Below are 24222 nucleotides of genomic sequence, written 5' to 3'. Positions count from 1 at the left end.
AGCTTCTGATGGTTGTCGGGAATAACATTTGCTGGCTGAGTCGAGAACTCGATGGGCAGGGAAGCATGGTCGGATTCATCATGCTCTGGTGACGTCGAACTAGAGCAGCCTTCTTGCTGGAGTCGCTGCATGATCTTGATTGAAGAAGCGGTGGGCCACTCGTAACCTGCGCGCACGAAAATGAGGTGGATGAGATTTGCTGCACGTGTACCTAGAGCTCGGATTGGGATGAAGCTCCCCGACTGCTGTGGGGACGCATGGATGTCATCGTTTTCATCCCGCTCGCTGCTAGCACGTTGTTTTCCTCTGTGGAAAAGGCTTGCGACTCAGGAAGTTGTTAGGGAGAGAAATCGACGGTCCGTAGTGCGATGGGAGAGCCGAATTTAGTGTACTTTTGGAGGAAGCCACCATGACGAAGCTCAGTCAGTGCTCTTTCGTCTTGAGTGACCAACCTGACTTCAACTACCAGTCCCAACCGCACAAGATATCGCTGGCGAAACGTAAGAAGAGACGTTGAATCTACAAACGGCTATCACACAATCTGTATCCTTGTCAGGTGGTGAGACCAAGCCATTCTTGGAAGCTGACCTGCGTGCGCCTGCAGTCCTACACTCCGTCACGATCACCGACGAGCATTCTCTATACGCTTGAAGTGAACAACTTCAGAAAATTATATCTGACTGTTCGATGTGGGGTTTGGACGAGCGATCTATGGATCCTACAATTGCATGACAGGGATCGGCGCCCAGTGACTGCGGATACTGCCGTCGACCCTGCCAAAGGCTGCATGCAAACACTCTCGTGCCATGGTAAGCATCATGGCGTCAGCGCTGAGCTCAAGTCTTACTCAATGCGCCACTACTTGACGAAGAAGCTTGGTTGATGCAAGTGGCACATTAAGTTCATGCTGTCAACGAAACAGTCTCTGATACTGCAGCTGGGTGTAACCTGGAAGCATTTAGTATCGTACAAAGGCAGCTAGAGCTGTCATCCTCTGGATCTGTACAAAAGGCGGGTCCCATCATCTGCGCCCAGTCTGAGTCCCTGCTACTCGGAGCTTTCCTCGCCAGATCGTTGGACAATCTAAGCATCTTAGTCTGGTGGTAGTTGCTTGTGGTATAATTCGCCTCCATTTCAAACGCCTTGGATCAATTCGCATCTACGCATCAAAGCTTCAGAGGGTAAACCCTGGCTGATAGTGAACCAAACGTCATGGGCTTCTTTAAACGACGCTACCAGACCTGTGTTCTTTTCTCTATTCTGGAGGAGCTGAAGACACCATGATGGCCCCAGATCACGTATGTTCCGTCTGCTTTTCCCACGTGTCCTCACCCTCTGGGCATGAGGGGCACTTCATTGGCACTCCGATACCGCTTTGTATGTGGAGTGTGGGATTGGTCTAAACCCACTAGACGTGGGAGGTAGTATGATGGCGGAAAACTTCACGTGAGGATTGCGCAATACCCGCTAGCTGCGTTCGGTCCTCGAGCTTCGTTGTGGAGGAGATAGAAAAGCGTAAGAGTGCATCAGTGCCCCTCCGACGTCTACTTGCCATTTTCATCGCAACAATTGCACTTCAGATACCCGTCTTTAAAAGAAATTAGAATATTTTGTAAGGAACCCTCCCCGGCGCACTCACCTGGAGCGCCAACTCTACCCCGCGATACCCCGCCACCCCCAAATATCTGTCGCCTCTGAACCTTTCTAACGAGGCTAGACAGAACACACAATGTCTAACGAGACCCTCCGTCTGGGCAGCACTGCCCCCAACTTCAAGGCTGAGACCACCCAGGGTCCTATCGACTTCCACGAGTTCATCGGTGACAACTGGGTCATCCTCTTCTCCCACCCTGAGGACTACACACCCGTCTGCACCACCGAGCTCGGTGCTTTCGCCAAGCTCGAGCCTGAGTTCACCAAGCGCGGCGCAAAGCTCATTGGTCTCTCCGCAAACACCATCGACAGCCATGAGGGTTGGATCAAGGACATTGATGAGATCTCCGGCTCCCAGCTGAAGTTCCCCATCATTGGCGACAAGGAGCGCAAAGTCGCTCTTGCATACGACATGATCGACCACCAGGATGCTACCAACGTTGACTCCAAGGGTGTCGCGTTCACTATCCGCTCCGTCTTCATCATCGACCCCAAGAAGACGATCCGTTTGATCCTCTCTTACCCCGCCTCCACTGGCCGCAACACCGCTGAGGTTCTCCGTGTCCTCGACTCCCTGCAGACCGGCGACAAGCAGTGAGTTTTTTCTTTCCATACAGGACTGAAACCCCGTAGCTGACGCTCTTCGTAGCCGCATCACCACTCCCATTAACTGGGTACCTGGTGACGACGTCATTGTTCACCCTGGTGTCAAGAACGAGGAGGCCAAGACGCTCTTCCCTGATTTCCGAATTGTCAAGCCCTACCTGCGATTCACTCCTCTCCCCAAGGAGAAGACCACTGCCGCATAAAGGCCCCATGCGCATGTCAGGCATGGTCAGGGTCGTATGACGTACCTTGGGTAGATGCGAGATATAAGCATTGGGCATCGTAGATGGAGAGCTGTAATTTCAGGCTGTCATCCAAAAAGGCTAGCCTCGATAAGCTAGACCTCATAATTCTCGAATGAAGTAGGATGCTTCTGAGCATCCGATTCGATAGATGTTTGTCGACACGATCTACTTCGTAGGGCTGAAACGCTTTGCATAATGAAAGACTTACGACCCCTGCTTGTTTCATGGCGTGCTTGTTGAACTCCCTGTCGGTTGTTTCCCGAGCGATCTTGGAGACTGCGGCACTGACGTGTGCGATTTGGCGATGAATGGTTTGTTTCCAAGTAGCGGCCCACATGTGCCTCGTTCCAACCCATGGATCCCTGTCCAACGGCAGCCTGCAACAAACACCAAGATTTCGTTCCAGTAGCGCCTGATTCGCTGTGTCTCATTGAGTACCTGCAGGCGGGACGGTAGTTGACTGAGCTCGAGGCAGGTACCAAGGCAGATTGGACGGTTCGGCCTGCAACCACGTCGTTGACTCGTGCGCCGCCGTACACATGCCAAGGAAACAGGCTCGGTTCAGCCCAGATGGATGAGAAACAGAACACGTCTGATTCATGTCTATAGCTGTAACAAAACTGATAGCCACTCTTGTGCGCCATCTTCCAGGTACCCGATCTTGACTCTATCGTATCGGCCGCGGTACGAAGTACGTTGACTGGGCATGTGAGTTAGGACGAGCTGATCTTAGGCACAGGCCAGACCACGCGACGGCGCACACCGGGCCTAAATCGAGACCCGCATTGCACTTGTTCCGCTTACTGTCATATCGCTCAACCGTTACCGTTGTACCTTCTGTACCTTTGGAGCGTCTTTTGTCGATATCTCAGCGTCTGCTCAACTGTCCCTTGGTGCAAGGAGTGACGAGGCCTGAAGGACAACAGCTCGACGCCGAGGGGGTCCTTGCCGCATCTGGACTGGTTCCAAAGCCTCTGCGCTCACCTCACCCTCGCTGCTCCGGTGGACTGCCTCCACAGCGCCTGTTCACAACACGTCTTCTTTTCTTCCCGCGTCGACCGCTCGGTGTCGCCTTTTCCCCGCCCGCCTCTTGTGCAAGGCAAGGTCCCTGAGGTAAGGCCCGCTATCCCCTTCTGAACCCCTCGCTCCCTTCCCATCACCTTTCTTTCCGTCCAGGCTGCCACACGTGCTTTTCTTTTGTCTTGGAGATATTGCCGATCTCGGTCTTTCAGCTGAGACATATATTGTTCGAACGATTTGGAACTGCAAGATTAGATTTTGCCCTCCACCAGCCTCTGTGACACCTGAGGGCGCTTGGTGCTGCAAGCTGCATCCTGGTACACCACCAAAGAGTTGCACAACAGATGTGTGTCATTTCCAGATTTGCAAACATGGCTTCGAGGCCTGCTGTCATTCGCTTTGCTAGTGGTCAACCACCTTGCGGCAAGGCCTGCAATGGAGATTTGCTGCAGCTGGCAACGTCCGAGGTACTTGAAGACCAGGGCACTCTCCTCTTTCTGTGTTTGTCTGCATCTTCCATGTTGTTCCTCGAATTTTGGTTACTCGAGTAGTTCTGACACTGACAATGGCCGTCCCACTAGGTGTTTTCGCTTTCTCCGCAGCAGCCAGTACCGAGCCCCTAGACAACGTTCCATCCTTCTGGAAAAAACCCAAAGCATTAAAGCTCAAACGAGCCTTGTCGACCCAAAGACGAAGTTCCCACGAGTCTAACGCTGGCTCTCTTTTCCGTTCTTACCGCTGGACCCATTCGGCCAAGCAGCCTAGCGAATCTGATTCGTCGTCTCCTGCGGGAAGTTGCGCTTCGTCGCATCAATCGCGTTCGAAGCACGTTCCCATTGTCGTGCCGGACTATGATCTTTCCGTAGCACCTCAAAGCCCTTGTACTTCTGTTGGACTCAGCTCTTCTCGTTCTTCGACCATCGATTCCAGTCGCCACCCCAGCCTCTCCGGTTTTCCATCGCCGAATCGAGGTTCAATTGGCGATACCTCGAGCCTGAGGTCTCGGCATGTCGAGATCGTGATACCAGATTGGGTCTTACCTACGCACCGATATTCGACATCACCAGTCAAGCTCCCCTTCGATTCTGGCAGAGTCAAGACCCCTGTTCTTTCTTATCGGCCTCGGAGTCCGATTAGGATGGCTCGACAGACGCCCAACACAAGCCGAACCAACACCATCGATTCACAAACGTCGGCGCCTTCACCATCGCAACTGTACCCTGGTGGGCTTCGAAGCGGTAGTGGAAACTACAATTCAAGTGTCAATAGTAGCCAGACTAGCTTGCATCAACAAGATGGTCAGGATGCCGGATCAGAACGGCCGCCGACATCTTCTGCACGCACACCAGGGTTGGGCATGACTCCTTCACCAGCCATGGCACAGACAGCAGGACTCGCGACACCCACGAGTTCGACGTCGGGACTCTCTGGACTAGTATGTAATGTGCACCGCACTACTGGCCGTGAGCCACATCCCTTGGTGGGCGCAACCACCACGATCCTGGGCGACAAGCTGTACGTTTTTGGTGGAAGGAGACTATCGCGGACAAGACCTCAGCTCACTTCGGATTTGTATGAACTGGACCTTGTCAAGCGTCACTGGACGAAGATCGAAACCAAAGGAGACATACCACCCCCACGATATTTCCACAGTTTATGTGCACTCGGTGACACGAAGCTCGTCTGCTATGGCGGTATGTCGCCAGCAACGTCGCCTGCAAACCAATCAACCCAAGTACTGCAGGGGACCCCAGCAGATGCGCAACCTGAGGTAGTGGTGATGTCTGACGTCCATATATACGATGTAGCTACACGGACATGGAGGCACGTTGGAACCAACGACGCACCGCAGGGCCGATACGCTCACTGCGCAACAATATTGCCATCGTCCGCTGTCTTCAGTGCGACTGGTGCTGCCATGACAGCCATAAGACACAATCCCTCGTCGCTCAACCCCAACCAAGGGTCGATAGGTATTAACCTCGAAGGCGATGGTGGCGCTGAGATGGTCGTCGTTGGTGGGCAAGATAGCGCAAACCACTACATCGAGCAGATCAGCGTTTTCAATTTGAGAAGTTTGAAGTGGACAACCACAAGCACATTAGGGAGAAGTTGCGGTGCATACCGTAGTGTTGTGGCACCTTTGACGAGCATGCCAGCCAACGAAATAGGTGCAGGAGCACGTGGAGAGCCTAGAACAACAGACGAGCAAGCAGCGAACCCCACCGGCGAATCATCAATGCTCATATACTCAAATTACAACTTTCTCGACGTCAAGCTCGAGCTGCAAGTAAGACATCCTGACGGAACACTGTCAGAGAAGCCCATGAATGGCAACTTTTCACCGCCTGGGCTGCGCTTTCCCAATGGTGGAGTGATCAATAATCACTTTGTTGTCAGTGGAACGTTTTTGACATCTTCGAAACAAGAATATGCTTTATGGGCACTAGACTTGCGGACACTCAGTTGGGGGCGAATTGAAGCTGGTGGCAACATCTTCAGTCAAGGAAGTTGGAACAGAGGTGTACTATGGACACGCCGAAACAGCTTTGTCATCCTGGGAAACCGCAAGCGAAGTCTCGTCGAAGACTACAACCACCGACGGATAAACTTCTCAAACATGTGTGTTGTTGAACTTGAGGCGTTTGGACTGTACGACAACCCTCGTAAAGTAACACCAAGTTCAGCATTTCCATCTGTCAGCGCACCGCCGCAAAACGATCGGCTCGACTTAGCAGGTGGAAGAGCGCTATCGTCATCAGCTATCGAACTTGGCCAGATCGCTTTGGGCATGCGCGAACTAGCGGATATGGACTTCCTCGCTATCCACGGTGAACGCATACCCGTTAACTCGCGCCTCATCGCGCGTCGCTGGGGTCCCTACTTCAACCAACTCCTTCGCGAGAGCACACACAACGCCGAGAAAGACAACGCCGACGCCGCCACCCTGCGTCCAGCGACTGGTGGTCACCCTTCTCGCATGTCTAGCATAACCATTACGCCATCGATCCGCACCACCTACTCCGCCGCCACGACCCTCACAGCGAACACCACAACACCCTCTGAACTAACCGCCGTATCGAGTACATCATACAACTCTCTCTCGCCACCAGACCCAACGACCCAACCGCCTTCCCAACGTCCCCGCACATTATACCTGCCACACACGCACCTCACCCTTCAAGCCCTGATCCACTATCTCTACACATCCTCTCTTCCACCACAAAGTTCCCAGCTCTGCACACCGCAGATCTTGTGCTCGCTTCTGCAGCTCGCACGACCTTACCACATCGATGGGCTGCTAGAAGCCATCATCGAGCGTTTGCATGTCCTGCTTGACAACAGAAACACTGCAGCCGTCTTCAATGCAGCAGCCATGGCTGCAGGCGGAGGTAGCGGTGTGGCATTCATGGGCGTCAACAATCTCTCCAGCACCAACGGAACCAACGGTCTCTCGTCCCTCAATGCAACTGACGAACCGGAGAGCAGCATGGCCGCCGGTCTGCGCGCGTTGAGGATAGATACCGCTGTTCCCCCGTCAGAGGATGAGGTTAGCTCTGCCGTGTCGGAGGGTACCAGTGCGAGTGCAAGCGATTCTGGAGAGTACGGGAGCAGGACCATCGAGGACCGGGAGGTTTGGAATGGGGTTGTGAGTGCGGTTGTCGGGTTGCAGAAGAGGGGGTTAAGGGGACTGATGGAGGGTCGGAGGATTAGGGAAATGGGGAGAAGTGGACGAGAGAGGAGGGATGTAAGTGAAGGTGGCATTAATGGGGATGGTGTGGGTTTGGGTTTGACTTGAAAATCGAAAGAACGAGTGGAGCGTAGAGAAGCAAACGAGTAGAGGGAGATTGCTGGGCATTGAGACTTTGCAAGCGTTTGTGGGAGCTGCAGGGCGTTTGAGGTAGATCTCCTTTCTGTAGATATAGCTTGAAGTAGGGTAGTGCAAGACCAAAAGATCTGATATATTCAGTCCCGATTTAGCCACCTCTATCCAAACCCCAATGGATCAGAGAACGCCATATTCGTCTCGGTGCGCTGCCACGGGCTTCTTCCATCCGATTCCAACCGCCGCGGCAGCGATGAACGACTGGAACTTCCACCGCCACCCATGGAGATCCCAGAACTGTCGAACCTTCTTCTCCCCACCAACCGCACACGCCGCGCTAAACTTGCTGCTCCTCCTTGTCACCCCCATCTCCACCCGCACCAAATCTCATCTCCTCCGGCTCTCTCTTAACCTTCACTTCTTTCTCATCACCATCTCCCAAGCACAGCATGGCATCGACATCGTCTCGATTGATGTCAGCAGCGTTGCCAATCTTCTTGGCTCTCTTCTTAGTTTTCGGTGCGCCAGTCTCATCGTCACCCTCGTTGGCATCCGCAGTGCGCTTCTTGATGATTTGTCCCTTGCTCTTCGAGGAAGACGGAGCGTTGACCTCGCTGGCGCCGGCGGACATGGTCTTGAGCTTCGTTTTGATTTTGCCTAGGGTGAAGCGCGCGCTGCCGACGGTGTACTGGGGCCGTTAGTTGGATGTTTGAGGAAGAGGGAGGTGGGAGGGATCATCGAGAAAGGAATTGGTGTGCTGTAACGGGGCTCGAGAGAGTGTGTGTGTGTGGTAGATGAGGATGCGAGGTACGCACTGCGACGTGTTAGCATAGCTTACAAACCTGAGTGTCGGAGAAGAAAGTTAGTGTGAGGGAGGGGAAGGAATGCGCAAGTCCTCTAAGGCGCGGTGTGATAGTAAAAGCCGGGATTCGATAGCTGTGGAGTGCACTTACCACCAGAGAGACCAGCGAGCTTTTCCATGTTGACCTAATGTCGATCAGCACTAGACGGAGCACCGAGTATGGATTGGAGAGCTCACCTTCGGATCAGCTTCGAAGCACTGCCACGCGAGGGCAAGGATCTCGTTCTCACGAGCGGAGAGGGTGGTGGTTTTCTGCATCATTGTAGGTGATGACGGTCTGATACGAAAGTGTGGTTGTTGTAATTGCTATTGTTCGAGTGTACTTGTGTCTGATGAAAGCTTACGTTGGGAATGAGGTGTGGTGGAAGAGTGAAAGAACAGAAAGGTTCAGCGATGGCATAGGGTAAGTCTTTTATACTGCCGGCTCGGAACAGCGTTGGGCGAAAGCTGCCCGCAACAAAGCTCAACTTCACTTTTGGGAAGAAATTTACAGTGATGGTGAGAGTGGGCGGAAACAAATGAGGGCGAAAAGAAGGGTTATAATTTTCCGTTTCTACCATCAAAAGGCAAAGGCAAAGGTAAAAGCGCCTCGTGCTTGATCAGTTGTTGTCATGTCTGACACCTTGTCAACCTGACACGCTGAGATGTTGAAAGGAAAGTGCAGTGTACTGAACACTGATATGCTGGGTCTGAACATTTGAAACTATCCTATTCTCAACCCACCCGTAATTCTCGTGGCCAGGATAGTTATTTCCTGCCGCCAAAAATGGCCTCATACCTGATAGTCATCAGCCGTGGCGTAAGCAGCTGCCTCCTGGAAGAATGCATCTGCACCGTTGGCGATATCCTCGACTTCCTCCTTCTTGACGGTGAACGTAGTGAACTCCTCGTCATCGTCGTCGTTGGCGGCGAGCTTGCTGGCCATCTTGCCCTTCTTGCTTGGAGTACCAGCAGCAGCCTCCTCGGTAGCGCCGCGCTTAGGGCTAGACTTGGGAGCGCTACGAGGACCGCGGTTGTTGGTCTGGCGCTTGGGCGTAGCTGGGTTGGAGGTGGTGACACCGGCAGCCTTGCCCTTGAGCTTGCGCTTGATCTTGCCAAAGGTAACAGAAGCGCTGCCCGAAGTGTACTAAGCGGAGGTTAGCAGCGAAACGGGGAAGCAGTATGGAGATGAAGCTACTTACGCCTGTGAGTTGCGCAAGCTTTTGAATGTTGACCTAGTCGATAATTAGCATGAAGTCGCTCATACCGAGTTGCTCTGTTAAGGGAAGCAAATCACTGACCTTGGGCTCGCTCTCCATGCATTGCCACGCCAATGCGAGGACTTCCATTTCGCGAGTAGTGAGGTCGTTGGGGTTGGACATCTTGATTGTTGGTGCTCTTGTCGAATGTGAGTTGCACCGGCGAGATGCTGATAGTTGTTTAACGAAATGTTGATAGTGGAGGAAACACGGAAGGGAGACCAAGGCGTGTCTTTTATGCTGTCCCAAGCGCAGCTAAAGCGCGTAAAAACTTAAGGTGAAGTAGCTATTGTTAGGCCTTTGCAGTCACGGTGAGAGATGGTAAGGCGAAGTGAAAGGAACAACAACCGGCTCTTCTAGCCAGTTTGGCCCGACTTGCGACTCCGTTCTTGGACTGCAAGGCAACAGCCACTTTTGAATTTTGAATGAATACTCTTCTTTTGGCACAGTGTTCTGGAGATGTGTGATGGCAGTTGTGACAGTAGCAGATCCGATCAAGATGGCGGTGGACACCGTTGCATTTTTGTAACCTATTGTGCAAGGGCCTTTAGCAGCTCCTATATCCGTCGGACCTCCTTGCCCTTGAGTTCAGGTCTCTCTACGTCCAGTTCGTCCCGTAATGCAGCAAATAGTGAGTCACCAATGATGACCGAAAGACCGAGACTCCAAACTAGGGTGATGGCGTAGAAAAAGTTGGCATTGCCAGAGCCGGCATAGATCCAAAGATGGTAGAACGCCGGTCCCAGGAACGATGCATACAACACAGCCGCTGATGCTAGGAAGGTATAGCGCATTACTAAGAAGGCGTCAGTATTGATCTAGTGTGTGCGGTGGTGGGCATCTTACGAGGGAACAGATGGCGAAACAAAGGCACCAAGGACAAGTACAACGCCGCGTCTGCAATGCTTGGGTATGGCGTGAAGACTGCGAGAATTCCAGTCAAGGTACATGCAACAAAAAGTGGTTGCTTGTGCAGTCGAATGGTAAGACCAGGCATGTAGGATGCTGCGTGCAGCCAGAAAACGCCGAGAAAGAACTCGCGGAAGGAGTCGAACATTTCAATGAAGAAATACCACCAAAGGCCAACGTTTGGTGTGAGGTCTGACAGCAGGAGACGCACGCCATATGTTGCCGCCAGGAAATCCCAAGAGCCAGTCAAAAGGGCAGAGGCAGCGAGGAGAGCGCCGCTCGCAGCAGCAAGAGCCAGTGTGTGTAGAGCTGTGAAGGACCAGGCGTTGGGCGTGGACTTTGTCTTTGCTGCGCGAGCATCGTAGAGGAGGACGAGAAGCGGCGGGAAAAGGAGTAAAGGATGCATGCCCAGATATGCGGCAAAGGAGAGAGCCAAAATGAAGGTGATGCTGGCTCCTTGGGAGGCCTTAGCCATGGCTGCCAGGATGAACATGTTGGTAAGGGCCGAGGTCGAGCGTGCGAGACACGTCAGAACAGTGAATGGATTGTAGAGGAAACTGCAATGTATCAGCACGTATTCTACGCATAGCGAAGTGAATCGTACCCTGCTGCAATGGCTGTGCTGCTCCATCGTAGGTCCTTGCGCGAGGACGAGAACAGCCGTGAGACTGTAGCTGTCCCACTGTGGGCGACTTGAGCTAATGCATACGCACTCAGGAGATCGACGATAATAAAGACGACATTTGTAGCAATCGGATAGCGCGAGGGGTTCGGCAGTAGCGAGAAGAGCGGCAGAAGGAGGGGCGCCTGGTGGTAGAGGCCGCCATCGTAGGGTGAGACATTGTGTGTATAGAGAAAGAGTCCTTCTTGTACTAGAATTGCTGTCAGACTCGTGCTCATCTCATCTCATTTCGATCGAAACTGCACTGTAACATACACCTCTTGAAGCTCGTGACTGGAGTGGACACCTCGACACGGCCAGCAAGGAGATTGGGGAGACTGGGAAAGACGGTGAAGAGCAGTAGCCGCAGTGCAGCAGCACCTCCAAAGAGGAGTGCTCTCTGCTTGTCAACGGGCATCTTGGTGCGGTTATGGGAGGAGACGCGCCATGGCAAGCACGTCAAGCATCGGAGCTCTGGCGGTGTCCTGGCGTGTCGGTGGACCCCTGCTCCTCTAGCGCGGCGGGCGGGTCCTCCTCGGCTGAACTCTCAAAAAAAGTAGGAACGATCTTAGTCCCGCCTTCCAAAAGTTCGCGACCTCGACAAACCTGCGAAGCATCACCAAACCCACAATGGCTGGTCGCTCCAAGAAGAAGGGTATGTATGAACGCCTCACGTGTTGACCGTTGTATACTAATACACACAGGCACCTCTGGTGCGGCGAAAAACTACATCACTCGTACTCGCGCCGTGAAGAAGCTGCAGATTTCGCTTCCCGACTTCAGAAGATTATGCATCTTCAAGGGAATCTACCCCCGCGAGCCGCGCAACAAGAAGAAGGTCTCCAAGGGCTCCACCGCCGCGACGACCTTCTACTACACCAAGGACATCCAGTACCTGCTCCATGAGCCGCTGCTGGCCAAGTTCCGCGAGCACAAGGCCGTCGCAAAGAAGATTGGACGTGCCCTTGGTCGCGGTGAGTCTGGAGATGCCGCGCGCCTGGAGAAGAACTTGATGCCCAAGGTCAAGCTCGACCACATCATCAAGGAACGCTACCCGACCTTCGTCGACGCCCTTCGCGACCTCGACGATGCGCTATCCATGCTCTTCCTCTTCGCCAACCTGCCCTCCAGCGAGCACATCCCTGCAAAGACCATCGCCCTGTGCCAGCGCCTGACCCGCGAGTTCGAGCACTACGTAATCACATCCCACGCCCTGCGCAAGTCCTTCCTGTCCATCAAGGGTATCTACTACCAAGTTACGATCCAGGGCCAGGACATTTTGTGGCTCGTCCCATACCGATTTGTGCAGCGAACTGGTGGAGACATTGACTTCAGGATCATGGGCACGTTCGTTGAGTTCTACACCACACTGCTTGGCTTTGTCAACTACCGCCTTTACACCTCTGTTGGCCTCGTCTACCCTCCCAAGTTCAACGCCAAGAGCGACGAGCAGGGTGGTGAGCTCGCTGCCTTCCAGCTTGAGGGCAAGGGTGTCTCTACAAACGGTGCTGCCAACGGCGAGGAAGAGGATGCAGAGATCAATCCTGAGGCACAGGCCATCGCAGACAGGATTGCAGCTGAGGGTGACGTTGAGGAGGAGGTCGCTGAAGCAATTGTTACTGCGGCAGACGATGACGAAGAGCAAGCGACGGAAGGAATCGACAAGTTCGAGCCTACCGCTCAGGACGGTGACGTTCTGCCCCAGCCCCAAGCCAGCCGCGCCGAAGCCGGCTCCCTCTTCGCCCCCTTCACATTCTACCTCTCCCGCGAGACCCCAAGGGCATCCCTCGAGTTCATCCTCCGAGCCTTTGGTTGCAAGCGCGTAGGCTGGGATAACATCCTTGGCGACGGCGCCTTCACAACCAACGAATCAGATCCCTCCATCACCCACCAAATTATTGACAGACCCTCTCTCGCCAACGGGGCCGCAGCTCCTGTTTCTGCCGAGTCTGAAGACGGTAACGCCCCGAAGGCGCAATGGCCGCGCTCCATGATGCCTGGCCGTACTTACGTCCAGCCCCAATGGGTATGGGACTCGATTAACCAAGGCAAACTTCTGCGCCCTGACCTCTACGGCCCCGGTGCTGAGCTTCCTCCTCATTTGAGCCCTTGGGTCAAGCCCAAGAAGGGCGAATACGATCCCAACTTGCCCCTCGCAGCCCAGCAACCCGAAGGCGAAGCCGAGGCTTTCGAAGACGAGGGCGACGAGGAGACATTCAACGCAAAGGATGACGACGAAGACATGGATGCCATTGTCGACCGTGGCGGCTCTGTTGAGGCTGGTGAGGGCATGGACGTTGATGGCTTAGACGATGATGACTCTGACGCTTCTTCCTCGGACGATGCAGCGCCTGCTGCCGAAGACGACGACGAGTCGGACGCTGAGTCTGACATCTCCGAGTCCGAAGCTGCGCGCCTTCAACATCAAGCCGAACTTGAGGCTGAGGCCACGGGCAAGACGCTCAAGAAGGTCGCTCCCACCAAGAAGGAGCAGAACGCTGCTATTCGTAAGAAGGCTGATAAGGCTAGGAAAGCAGAGGAGGAGGAGCGTGAGAGGCAGAAGATGATGTTGTCGAACAAGAAGAGGAAGCTGTTGAAACGTATCGAATACGGCGCCAACAAACGTGACACAGAGTCCGAGGGTCTGAGGAGAAAGAAGGCCAAGCTCGAGAAGGCGAAGGCGGCTGCTGATGCATTGTAGAGGCGGTAGGGGCGATCATACCAGTAAAAGGGCAGGCGTTTGGAGTACGTAAGTGCGGGATGGCTATATGCACTTTCAGTAGCTTGTTGAATCTTGAAATAGCACCTTGACTATTAACTTCCGTCACGTTCGAAATACCGTTTACCAGGCTCTGTAAAGATTTGACGTGGCCGAAGCTGCACATGCAGGGATGTGATGGGGTACATTCGGCGAGGAAGCTCAGGTTGATTGACCTCTTCCGTGCTAGTTCTGTACCGCGTAGCCGTTCACGTCCCTCTGCGGATGCGCGGACATGCGTGCATGTGCATGAATCTAACCACACAGATCTTAGGCGCCATAATATCAAAATGAATACTCCGTTGCATAGCTGCATACTAAGATGGCATCTTGGTGATTTGAGCGGCGTAGAATACGTGGAGACAGTTGTATGAGACGAGAGCCAGTCTTCTTTAAGAAGAGGACGTGCACTTTGCTCTGCTTTCCAATATTCTACTTCGCCATTCTTAGCCCCCATCGTTGTTGTAAATATTCCCATATCTTGCCTATGACACCGTCTGTATCTCGGAATTGCGCTCGTGGTCCACAGCCTGTTGCTCAAGGCAGGGACGATAAGACTGAAACCAATGCCAACCTTGAAGAATATGGAGGGCATGTAGCCAGCAGCCCTAAGGTCTACGCCAACAACGCTTCAATTACATTCATCACCAGTGAGCCCAGACCTTGCACTGACATGATTGCCTGCAATGGTATACACTCCACACGTCATCCCTGTCTTGAAGCTATGGCCTAGCCATGCAAGGCTCTTTCGATATCCCAACGGGTCCTTCCAATACTGCTAGTAGGACAGGTTCAATGGAAATTGTTATTGGCTCGGATGTTGAAGATGTGGGTTCATATCATCGTCCGACTCGAAATGATGCAGTGGACTCGAGTAGGCCCGTCGTTGTTGTGGCTGCCTGCAAGCCCTGAGCGGAATGATAGATCGAAAGTAATAGTTCTGACACAACAGGATTGATCGTGGAAGGTTGTAAGCACACATCTGAAAGATAAATCGTGTGTCGAGGTTGGAAAGTAGTGGGAGCGACGCAGATGAGAGACCAGAACATGAAAAGCAGGAGGAAAGATAGATGTGAGGACTTGGAATACTGCACGTCGAAAGTCAATGCACTATACTGTGTCGCCAGCATCTCAATCTGATTGCCTAATGTGAACGAACGTTACATCTTCGTCCTTTTGCAGGTGCTTAGGTTTTGACGAACCTGCTGCGAGCATGTGCATTCTTTGTTCGAAAACGCAAATTGGTGTTTTTACTTTTCGCATGCTGATGGAAGGATATACGTAGGAATTGAAGATGTTAGAAAGCCGATCGTTCACTTAAACAAGCTCGAACTCCCTAGTTCGCCGGTGCCCCACCTGCACCTGTCATTCATCCACCCCACCTCAAAGTTCAATGTTGAGTGAATAGCAAAAGCTCTCTGAAATTATCGCACGTTCACCAAAATGAACGCAGCCGGCGAAATTACCCCTCCCATGGGCCCAACCCAGCTGGCAGCAGGCCATGCGCCTCCCACCCCACCCCACGAGTCTGCCCTCGATGATGTCTACGGCTCTGCGCCAAACTCTCCATACCTCGACGCGCAAACCTCAGACCGTGCACACGAAATGCTCTCTGACCTGCCTTCACGACAACGTGCCCTGGACGCCGACGCGTACCGTGAAGGTCTAGCGTCCGCGAAAGGCCAGTACGTGCAAGAAGGGTTCGACGAGGGATATGCGCTGGGCGCAGACCTGGGACTACGCGCTGGCTACGCCTTGGGCGTACTACGGGGCTTCATAGGCGCGTGGAAAGGACTCGACCAAGACGTCTACAATGAGATGATTACCTTGTACAACCAGGCGCAAAAGGAGCTTGCAATCGAGCAATTACTGGGACAAACCTGGGTCGACGAAGAAGGGATATGGAAATGGGAGGTTAGGGGTGTAGATGGCGACGCGACGTTCAGGGAGGTAGCAGCGCAGCATCCTGTTGTCAAGAGGTGGGACGATAAGGTCGAGGAACTGGCCCAGCGGTGGGGTGTTGATCTCAAGGCTGTGGAGAAGATGAGCAGCAAAGAAGAGGAGCAGTCGTGAGGGGCCAGCAGAACAGGACTTTGGGCCTCTACAACCATACAGGCCGCGAGGCGTGCAGTCGAGCCAATCGATATCATGTACGTACCTGTTACCCATTCGACAGGCAGCCCTGCGGTTTCTTAGCGCTTGATCGAGGGCTTCGCTTAGTGTGGAGACAGGCAGCATGGCTAAGCCATCACATTCGGCTCTGAGACATCGATAGACTGGGAACATTCGGTGTGAGCAACAAAATCATGCTCGAGAAGATGAGGGCCAAGAAGGTGGGTCGATATCTGGGCACAATGGGCGGAGCGGTAACATGGATCCCTCCGCGTCAGTAGTCGGCAAGCCGCAAAAGCGCACGGACGAGACCCTGTCCCGTATGCCGTCATGACTTGCGATAGCGAAAGAAAGACAATCGCCTTCTGAATCCACCATGCTTCCGCCTGACAACTGTGCACTGTGTTGTTCGCCTGCCACATTTTTGCGGCAACCATGATACATGGCCTACTCGCTCTGCGACGAGCACCCGCACATCATGTGACCTCGCAGCTAGCACGCTTTGCCCCAGCACGATCACCACAGTCCGCCCTCGCGCGTCACATACAGTCGCAAGCATGGGAACCTCTGCGCCCTCCAAACCCCGCCGACCTACCTAAGCCGCGAATTCGCAAAGTCAAGCCGCCCTTCGCAAAACGAAGATGGGTGCGCCGTCTCGCCGCCTTCTCCGCGGTCCTTGGCGTGGGATATGTCATCGACAGGCAATTCTACGCCTCCTCTGTGACCAGGTCTCTCCGTACCTTCAAGACCGGACTGGTTATAGGTCTCGACTATAAGATCAACTTTCGCGCCCACCCTCCCTTTGCAAACAGCATCGAAGATGTGCATAACCGCAACGCCGAGCGTATATTCGACCTGCTGCGGTACAATGGCGGTTTATATCTAAAGATTGGCCAGGCGATTGCAATGCAGAGTGCCATCCTACCGCCGTCGTTCCAGAAGATGTTTTCAAAAATGTTCGACGACGCGCCGCAGAATGAGTGGTGGGAGGTCGAGAAGGTTGTGAGAGAGGATTTTGGGAAGAGCGTAGAGGAAGTGTTCGGTGTGAGCTTTGCACACGACCAAAGCGGCATGGACAAAGGTGTCATGGAGAAGACGGCGCGTGCAAGCGCAAGTGTTGCACAGGTACACTGGGCGCGACTAGCCGACGGTCGCGAAGTCGCCATCAAGGTCCAGAAGCGTGAGATTGCATCGCAAGTCGGCTGGGATCTGTGGGCGTTCAAAGTCGTAGCCAAAGCCTACACATGGTGGTTTAGCATTCCTGTCTACACCCTCGTACCCTACATCTCCGAGCGCCTGATGCTGGAGACTGATTTCGAAAACGAAGCGGACAACGGCGAGGAAATGCGCCGTCTTGTCGCAGGCGAGCCACGATTGAATGGCAGGGTATACGTCCCGCAAGTCTACCGCGAGCTTTCCAGCAAGCGCGTCATGACCGCCGAATGGATTGAAGGCGTGCGTCTGTGGGACAAAGAAGGCATCACCAATAAATGGCAGGGTGGCTGGCATCGTGGTTCGCCAGGCGCCGGAGGCGTACAACTCCCTCCCATCCCTTCGACTACTACCTACGACCAGGATGTCCCCGCCGACGCGCCCAAGAACGAGATCATCAAGCCCAGCCGCAAGTCCTGGAAGGGCAAAGATGGGAAAGGCGGTCTTGGAGTATCGTTGAAAACAACCATGAACACCATCGTCGACCTCTTCAGTGCACAAATGTTCCTCTGGGGACTGGTGCACTGCGACCCACATCCAGGCAACATCTTCATCCGCCGCCTACCCTCTGGCCAGCCTGAAGTTGTGCTCATCGACCACGGACTGTACATCCGCATGAACCCCGAGTTCCGTCACCAGTACGCTCTCTTCTGGAAATCGTTGCTGGCATTCGACAACGCCACGATCGCCGACATTGTCACTTCTTGGGGCGTCAACAACCCCGATATCTTCGCGTCTGCAACGCTGATGCGACCGTACCAGGGCGGCGACAAGAAGGTCATCGATGAGATCAAAAAGGGCGTGCACGGCAAAGATGCAGCAGAGCGCGCGTACGACATGCAAGTCAAGGGCCGCGACGCAATCAAGAGCATCCTCGGCGACGACAAGAAATGGCCTCAGGAGCTGATCTTCATCGGTCGCAACCTGCGCATCGTGCAAGGCAACAATCAGTTCCTTGGCTCGCCTGTTAACAGGGTCAAGATCACTGGCCTGTGGGCATCGAGAGCGCTGGCGGAGAGCAAGGAGCTGAGCACGGGGGAGAGGTGGAAGAACTGGGTCAAGCATCTGCGGTTCAGGATCGTGCTGTTGTTGTCAGATGGCGTGTTTTGGTGGAGCAGGCTTAGGCAAGCTTTTGGCGCCGAACGCGGACTGGAGGATATCCTCGAGGATCAGATGAAGACTATGGCGAAGGACTTTGGCGTCGAGCTCAACCATGGAGTGTTCGAGGGATAGACGAGGAGAGTCTATTGTATAACGTGAAAGATCTGAAGCGTGGGTGTCTGTGTGTAGATGCGTTGCATACCCCTTTCAGCAAAACATGATCAATACCTGGAAAAGACGATGTCTACTTTATGTTTGACTTCCAGAGACGCGAGAGCACCTGAGGTGGGGAAACACTCCGTGGGGTATACAATCAAGGTACCTCGGACGTCTGACTCGCGAGAGCTCTCGCAAGTTCCGGACAGCATTGATGCACAGCGCATGCAGACGGATGCTTCCAGCGATCTATGTAACGTGACACGCTCGTATCGAGCACACTATTTCCGCTGAGGTTGCCTCAGAGTGACGCAGCAATGCTCCTCCGAAAGACGAAGGAGGCGTTCCCGCGGCAGACCGAAAGCGTGCGGGATGTCCCGATTAGGACATGCCGTCGAGCATCCAGCTTCCCCGCCATGCAACAGCGGCGCGATACTGGAGGAAATGGCATGGCATGGCCTGGGCTGGCCAAATAACCGTCTGGTGACCTTGGGACCGTATTTTGATGAATGCATTAAAAGGCCTACTGTCCCTCGTGTCGAGCAGACTGTAACGTTCCCCCTTCCTCGGTGTCAGCTTTAATTTGCTCCAATCCCCCAGCAAGGTGTTTCTGGTGCACCGTCAGCATCTTCTGCTTAATTGAGCTGATTTGGGCTTTCAGTGATAATCAGCCGCAAGATGACATCTCCGAACCTCGCCCCTGGATTGCCGGAGTTCAGTCTGAAGAACAAGGTGGTCCTTGTGTCTGGCGCAGCTCGAGGGCTTGGTTTGACACAAGCCGAAGCACTGTTGGAGGCTGGCGCAATAGGTGCGTACAAAGTAGGCCAATGCTGATGAAATATGGTAATTGACTCGGTGTACAGTGTACGCCCTGGACAGGTTACCAGAGCCGCACCCTGACTTCCATGTTGTCGCTGAGAAGGCGAAGAATGAGCTGAACTCAAAGCTTGAATACCGACAGATCGATGTTCGAGACGTCGACGGGCTCCACAAGGTTGTCGAAGATATCGCGGACAAGGAGGGGAGAATGGATGGTCTTATTGCCGCTGCCGGTATCCAGCAGGAAACGCCAGCGCTCGAGTACAAGGCTGAAGACGCCAACCGTATGTTCGAGGTCAACGTCACTGGCGTCTTCATGACTGCTCAGGCCGTCGCCAAGCAGATGATCAAGTTCGGAAACGGGGGCAGCATGGTGTTAATTGCCAGCATGTCGGGCACTGTCGCCAACAGGGTACGTTTTTCGGTCAAGATGACCAAAGCGCGTTACTGACAACGCGGATAGGGTCTCATCTGCGCTGCATACAACTCATCGAAGGCAGGTGTGATCCAGCTCGCTCGAAACCTGGCCGCCGAGTGGGGTCAGCACAACATTCGTGTCAACACCATCTCACCAGGATACATTGTGACGCAAATGGTGGAGGAGCTTTTTGTCAAATATCCAGACCGAAAGGAGAACTGGCCGACACAGAACATGCTGGGAAGACTGTCAGCTCCCAAGGAGTACCGTGGTGCTGCAGTGTTCCTGATCAGCGATGCCAGCTCGTTCATGACTGGCTCTGATCTGAGGATAGATGGCGGACATTGTGCATGGTAGTATAGCGAGAATGCTTGGAGGAATACACAATGATTAAAATGCAACTACAATCCAGGACGACTTGCGAGAGCAAGTGTGATGAAGGGGAGCCGCGCCAATGAGGGCCAAGGGAGGTCCGAAGCTTAGCTGAGTCAGCCATGAGATCCACTCGGGACGCAGCTACGTACATCGGGACCGTTTGAACGACTGAACACACCCACCAACGACAAACATGTCAGACAGGTAATCGCGGTGCTGGAGCTCGTGCGCTCATCATTCAGCACCGCTCTCGCACAGCTGTCTGTCCTTTTGTTGACACGGCTCAATTGCCCATCTCGCTCACTGAAGCGCACTAAAGCCTGAGTAACCTACAAGCTTCACCACCTCCAATGTCGAACGCGACACCGGCCGCCGTCTCCCGCTATCGCCCTGCTGTACTCGTGCTCATAGGCGCAGCGGCCTCCTATACCGCATACCTAGTATACAGCAACTATCAGGCTGCATCCAGCGATGGACTGCATCGCACCAATGCAGTTCGGCGGTCCAACCTGCAAAGGCGGCCGTCTCGAACAACACGCATAATCTCACGCCTCGAACGCAACGTACACGCCCTGGGCGAATACAACATCCTCGGCCTGGTGGTCCCACTCGACCCTCAAAACCTTATATCTCCAGATGAACTTCGAGAATTGCTCGTCCCTTTGGCCCCAGATGCTGGTGAAGACATTATTGAAGTAGAGACGGCACGAATGTACGACGTATTCTTGGATCGGCTTCTAGATTCGGCTTTCTCGACACGACCACTTGCCCCTGCAGAGATCGAAGCGATTAGTCTATGGATCGGCGACAGGTTACCGAATTCTGCTACGGTTTCTCGAGCTATAGAGAGGCGTACACAGCGTTTGAACGATGCAAGGCCTGTTGACGTAGACGGTGCTGAGAGCATAGCGGCGACGGATATGTCATGGAACAGTGACGAGGACACAGACGGTGAAGGTATCGATCCTGACGGACAGACACTCCAGCGTACCCTGTACCACATTGCGGAGGATCGTGCAAGGCAAGAGGGCGTCATTCACCGAGGCATCACATGCAACGCTTGCGACGAGAAGCCCATACGCGGTACCAGATGGCATTGCGCCAACTGCGTCGACTTCGACCTTTGCTCCAACTGCGAAGCCACCAATTCTCATACCAGAACGCATGTCTTTTACAAAATACGAGTACCTGCTCCTTACCTATCGCTAGCGAAACAGGAACCGCTCTACCCAGGAAAGCCTCACATGATGCATCATTCGGTCAACTCGTCGCTGAAGAGACGTCTAGGCTCTGAGACGAATATGGAGGTCGAGGAAATCGAGGCGCTGTGGGATCAATTCACTTGCCTCGCAAGTACAGAATGGACCAGCGACCCCAACAAGATTGGATGGGCGCTCGACCGACGCGCGTTCAACTATGCTTTTGTGCCTCGATACAACGGCTTCGTTTCTGCACCGAATCTCATCTACGACCGCGTATTCGCGTACTATGATAGTGATAATAACGGGCTCATCGGCTTTGAGGAATGGATCAAAGGCATTGACGGCATGCACACAAGTGATCTGAAGGTCAAAGCCAAGATTGTCTTCAACGGTTACGACATCGACGGCGATGGTTACATCTCGCGCAGAGACGTGCTGCGTGTGTTCCGAGCCTATTATGCAATTGAGAAGGAAGCCACACGTAACTTCGTCGCTGAATTGACAGAAGAGCTCTCAGTTCGTAACAGCATGGATACTATACGGTCCGGTCAGCCCCTGGGCTCGGCTTTCCCTCCCAACAGCCTCCCAACTCCAAACAGCCTGCACTCCAGCCTTGAACAGAAGCATAATGCGACTTTTGACGACGCTTCTCCCGTCGTTCTCGATACCGATTTCGAAGTTGCCACTCGCAACAACATTATCAAGGCTCCTGAGATAAGCCAGCTGCTTGAGGGATCATATGAAAAAGATTCTAACGAGCGTCTGGACAAGACAGCATGGGCTAGGAGAGAGTTTACTTTAGATGAGGAAGAGGGCCTGACAAAGCCCGATGGTGCTAAAGACCAAGATGAAGAAGAGGAGCTAAGAACTGGACATGCAAGCCCCTCAAGCCCAGAAGCTGAGCCTGCGCAAACACCGTTCCGACGGTCATCGAGAGTACATTTTCAGGATGAAGTTAACCATAAGGACTGGTCCCTCAAGTCAAGCCCGAAGGAACCAGTTAGCGAACAATGGGGCGGCTACGAAATCCCAGAGCTCGAAAGGGACATGGGAAAGGAAGTTCTGTACCAGATCACTCAGCAGGCTTTCAATGAGTTACTTGACCCACTGTTTCGGGCTAGAGAAGACATGGCAATGGACGCTCGCAATTTGCGCAGCGAGCGACGCAAACACGCCAAGACGATTGACACGCTACTCGAGAAAGAGAGAGGCTGGGGATCGTACAATTCAGCAATCCTCCATACTGGCATATTTCGATTCGTTAAGGGCGTCGTCGATGTGTATTGTCAGAGCATGAACAAGCCAGGCGTCCTTGACGCTATCAAGCGACACGAGTACAAAGACGATCCGGAGTGGTACGCCAACACGATCCGCAACGTTGTTGTAGAAGCCGAAGAACTAGTCCTGGAAACTGTCAAGCCTCGCAAGGAATACCACCCTCTCGATGGTGTTGCCGAGTGGAATGCCGAACTCTTCAGGGAGCAGCTACATCAGGAGATCGAAAAGGCTACCCTTCGACTTCTTGCTCCTTATGGACCAAGTCCCGGAGAAGACTTACCTCGAGTGGTTGCTCGTGATCCCACAATGCCACAGTTTCGACCCAATTCCACAGCCGATATCGACGCGAACGCATTGGCAGATGCTGTTGAGGAACCTCAAGAACACGCTAGTACTCCCGATGTTGAGCAAGATCTTGAGAAGTTCGCAGACGAGGACGGACGAATTCGCATTGGGCCGCAAGGTCCGTTTTTCGTTTCTGCCCGGCACTCCTCAGACGAAGACCCAAGTCACGAGGAGGAACAAGTCCACGATCTTATAACGCCCATCACGACACCGCCACTGGATATCGAACTCCACAGTAGCGAAGACCGTATCATCATCAACAACAACGACCCTTCAACTACAACAAACGGTATGCCAATAACTCCTACAACAAGCCACAATGCCCCTGAAGAAGAGGCTTCGTCTTCGTCTCCGTCGCACGGAGCTGTCAAAATTCCACACGTCACCAACACGCCCTGGCTGCAAATCCTTTGTCTCAACACCTCCTCCTCAGGCGTCCAAACTATGTCGTATACGCGCCACCACGTTGCGCACCTTCAGAACCCGTATGCAATTGCGCCCGAGCCGGACCAAACAGCTGCTCTGACCGCGAATGTTCGTCGCAACGCGAAGAATCCCGAGTCGCCGCTGTACACCACTTTACTTGCGAGTTGCGAGGCCGTGGACCAGGAGAGCAGGGAAAGGAAGGGTAATGGGTTGCTGAGTTTCGGAGAGTTTGAAGAGCATTTGAAGGATGGGAAGTTGAGGTTTCTGGAGAGCTGGATGGACTGGGTTAGTGTGTGAAATTGGGCCCGAATAAACTGCTGGGAGACTGGTCGTAAGACTCATGGTACTCGAAGGGTGCAAGGCTGGATCAAATCGCGTTTGATGCTGGCCTCTGGAGCATATGTCAGAACTCACCATTTGCAATCACAGCTGAGCTGTGGATACACTTGTCGTGGGAAGATGGGGAGAAATTCAAATTACCCCCGCTTATCATGGGGTGCTGCGATAAATAGAGAGATGATACCGCACTTCCCTTCGCTTGGGATGGATGAGCGTGGACGAACGGCCTTGGAATCGTTGACGTACTCGCTCGGCGCATGAGAGAAAGCGTGATGCAGAGGCAGAAGGAACTCGATTGCAATCAAAATGATGCTGGCTTTCAGAAGGAGGAATAAGTGCTGAGTTGGATATCATCGTGATAACCTCTGTTCAAAGGAGAGTGGTCTTTATCGTTACGAGTCTTGAAACTTATGCGTCTTGTCATTCGTGCTTCGTCTCCGTGGCCCTAAGATACAAATCCTCAAGCTCGTAATGCCCGTCGCTAATGTTCGCCTTCTACGCCGTACCTGTGAACGCCTGCAATGCTCGATGCTCGTGAAAGTCCTTGTTGAATGGTCAACCCAGCCTCGCCTCCGCCGTTGCCCTCTTCAAAAAAAAAGATGTATCACATCAGATTCAGCTGAAGATAAACATCGGAAGCGATGACCGAACTCAGAATGAC

The 24222-nt window shown here is 53.5% G+C and overlaps 10 protein-coding genes across 11 annotated transcripts, besides 1 other annotated feature; 7 read left to right on the top strand and 3 right to left on the bottom strand.

Annotated features, from left to right (window-relative positions):
• Positions 1-1729: 1729 nt before the first annotated feature.
• EKO05_0004080 (peroxiredoxin 1) lies at positions 1730-2462 on the top strand (the record flags this gene model as incomplete). Its single annotated transcript, XM_038939143.1, has 2 exons — positions 1730-2247; positions 2303-2462. The coding sequence occupies 2 exons, from the start codon at positions 1730-1732 to the stop codon at positions 2460-2462; spliced, it is 678 nt and encodes a 225-aa protein (XP_038799894.1).
• Positions 2463-4089: 1627 nt separating this feature from the next.
• Positions 4090-7323, top strand: EKO05_0004079 (uncharacterized protein; the record flags this gene model as incomplete). The annotated part of the gene is made up of 1 exon (XM_038945490.1): positions 4090-7323. One exon carries the CDS (start codon positions 4090-4092, stop codon positions 7321-7323), a length of 3234 nt encoding a protein of 1077 aa, XP_038799893.1.
• A 364-nt stretch (positions 7324-7687) lies between these two features.
• Positions 7688-8473, bottom strand: EKO05_0004078 (uncharacterized protein; the record flags this gene model as incomplete). Of its 2 annotated transcripts, XM_059636307.1 has the most annotated exons (2): positions 7688-8337; positions 8390-8473. In XM_059636307.1, the coding sequence occupies 2 exons, from the start codon at positions 8471-8473 to the stop codon at positions 8248-8250; spliced, it is 174 nt and encodes a 57-aa protein (XP_059492290.1). The 2 variants fall into 2 exon arrangements, with proteins under 2 accessions (XP_059492290.1, XP_059492291.1); XM_059636308.1 differs by having other exon boundaries at positions 7688-8473.
• Positions 8474-8984: 511 nt separating this feature from the next.
• EKO05_0004077 (uncharacterized protein) lies at positions 8985-9573 on the bottom strand (the record flags this gene model as incomplete). The annotated part of the gene is made up of 3 exons (XM_038938914.1): positions 8985-9338; positions 9394-9426; positions 9493-9573. 3 exons carry the CDS (start codon positions 9571-9573, stop codon positions 8985-8987), a joined length of 468 nt encoding a protein of 155 aa, XP_038799891.1.
• A 434-nt stretch (positions 9574-10007) lies between these two features.
• Positions 10008-11438, bottom strand: EKO05_0004076 (uncharacterized protein; the record flags this gene model as incomplete). Its single annotated transcript, XM_038938810.1, has 4 exons — positions 10008-10246; positions 10297-10916; positions 10964-11231; positions 11297-11438. 4 exons carry the CDS (start codon positions 11436-11438, stop codon positions 10008-10010), a joined length of 1269 nt encoding a protein of 422 aa, XP_038799890.1.
• Positions 11439-11650: 212 nt separating this feature from the next.
• Positions 11651-13721, top strand: EKO05_0004075 (mRNA-binding ribosome synthesis protein nop7; the record flags this gene model as incomplete). The annotated part of the gene is made up of 2 exons (XM_038938837.1): positions 11651-11675; positions 11725-13721. The coding sequence occupies 2 exons, from the start codon at positions 11651-11653 to the stop codon at positions 13719-13721; spliced, it is 2022 nt and encodes a 673-aa protein (XP_038799889.1).
• Positions 13548-13610: a tandem repeat.
• Positions 13722-15221: 1500 nt separating the features above from the next.
• On the top strand, positions 15222-15851 carry EKO05_0004074 (Essential protein Yae1, N terminal; the record flags this gene model as incomplete). Its single annotated transcript, XM_038945489.1, has 1 exon — positions 15222-15851. One exon carries the CDS (start codon positions 15222-15224, stop codon positions 15849-15851), a length of 630 nt encoding a protein of 209 aa, XP_038799888.1.
• Positions 15852-16325: 474 nt separating this feature from the next.
• On the top strand, positions 16326-18335 carry EKO05_0004073 (uncharacterized protein; the record flags this gene model as incomplete). The annotated part of the gene is made up of 1 exon (XM_038945488.1): positions 16326-18335. The coding sequence occupies one exon, from the start codon at positions 16326-16328 to the stop codon at positions 18333-18335; it is 2010 nt and encodes a 669-aa protein (XP_038799887.1).
• Positions 18336-19037: 702 nt separating this feature from the next.
• EKO05_0004072 (uncharacterized protein) lies at positions 19038-19953 on the top strand (the record flags this gene model as incomplete). Its single annotated transcript, XM_038939087.1, has 3 exons — positions 19038-19167; positions 19223-19590; positions 19642-19953. The coding sequence occupies 3 exons, from the start codon at positions 19038-19040 to the stop codon at positions 19951-19953; spliced, it is 810 nt and encodes a 269-aa protein (XP_038799886.1).
• Positions 19954-20321: 368 nt separating this feature from the next.
• Positions 20322-23519, top strand: EKO05_0004071 (uncharacterized protein; the record flags this gene model as incomplete). The annotated part of the gene is made up of 1 exon (XM_038945487.1): positions 20322-23519. One exon carries the CDS (start codon positions 20322-20324, stop codon positions 23517-23519), a length of 3198 nt encoding a protein of 1065 aa, XP_038799885.1.
• Positions 23520-24222: the final 703 nt, after the last annotated feature.

The sequence above is a fragment of the Ascochyta rabiei genome, chromosome 6 (assembly GCF_004011695.2).
Source record: "Ascochyta rabiei chromosome 6, complete sequence".
NCBI lineage: Eukaryota > Fungi > Ascomycota > Dothideomycetes > Pleosporales > Didymellaceae > Ascochyta > Ascochyta rabiei.
Note: the sequence above shows the minus strand (reverse complement) of the source record. Positions and strands in the feature narration are given on the sequence as shown.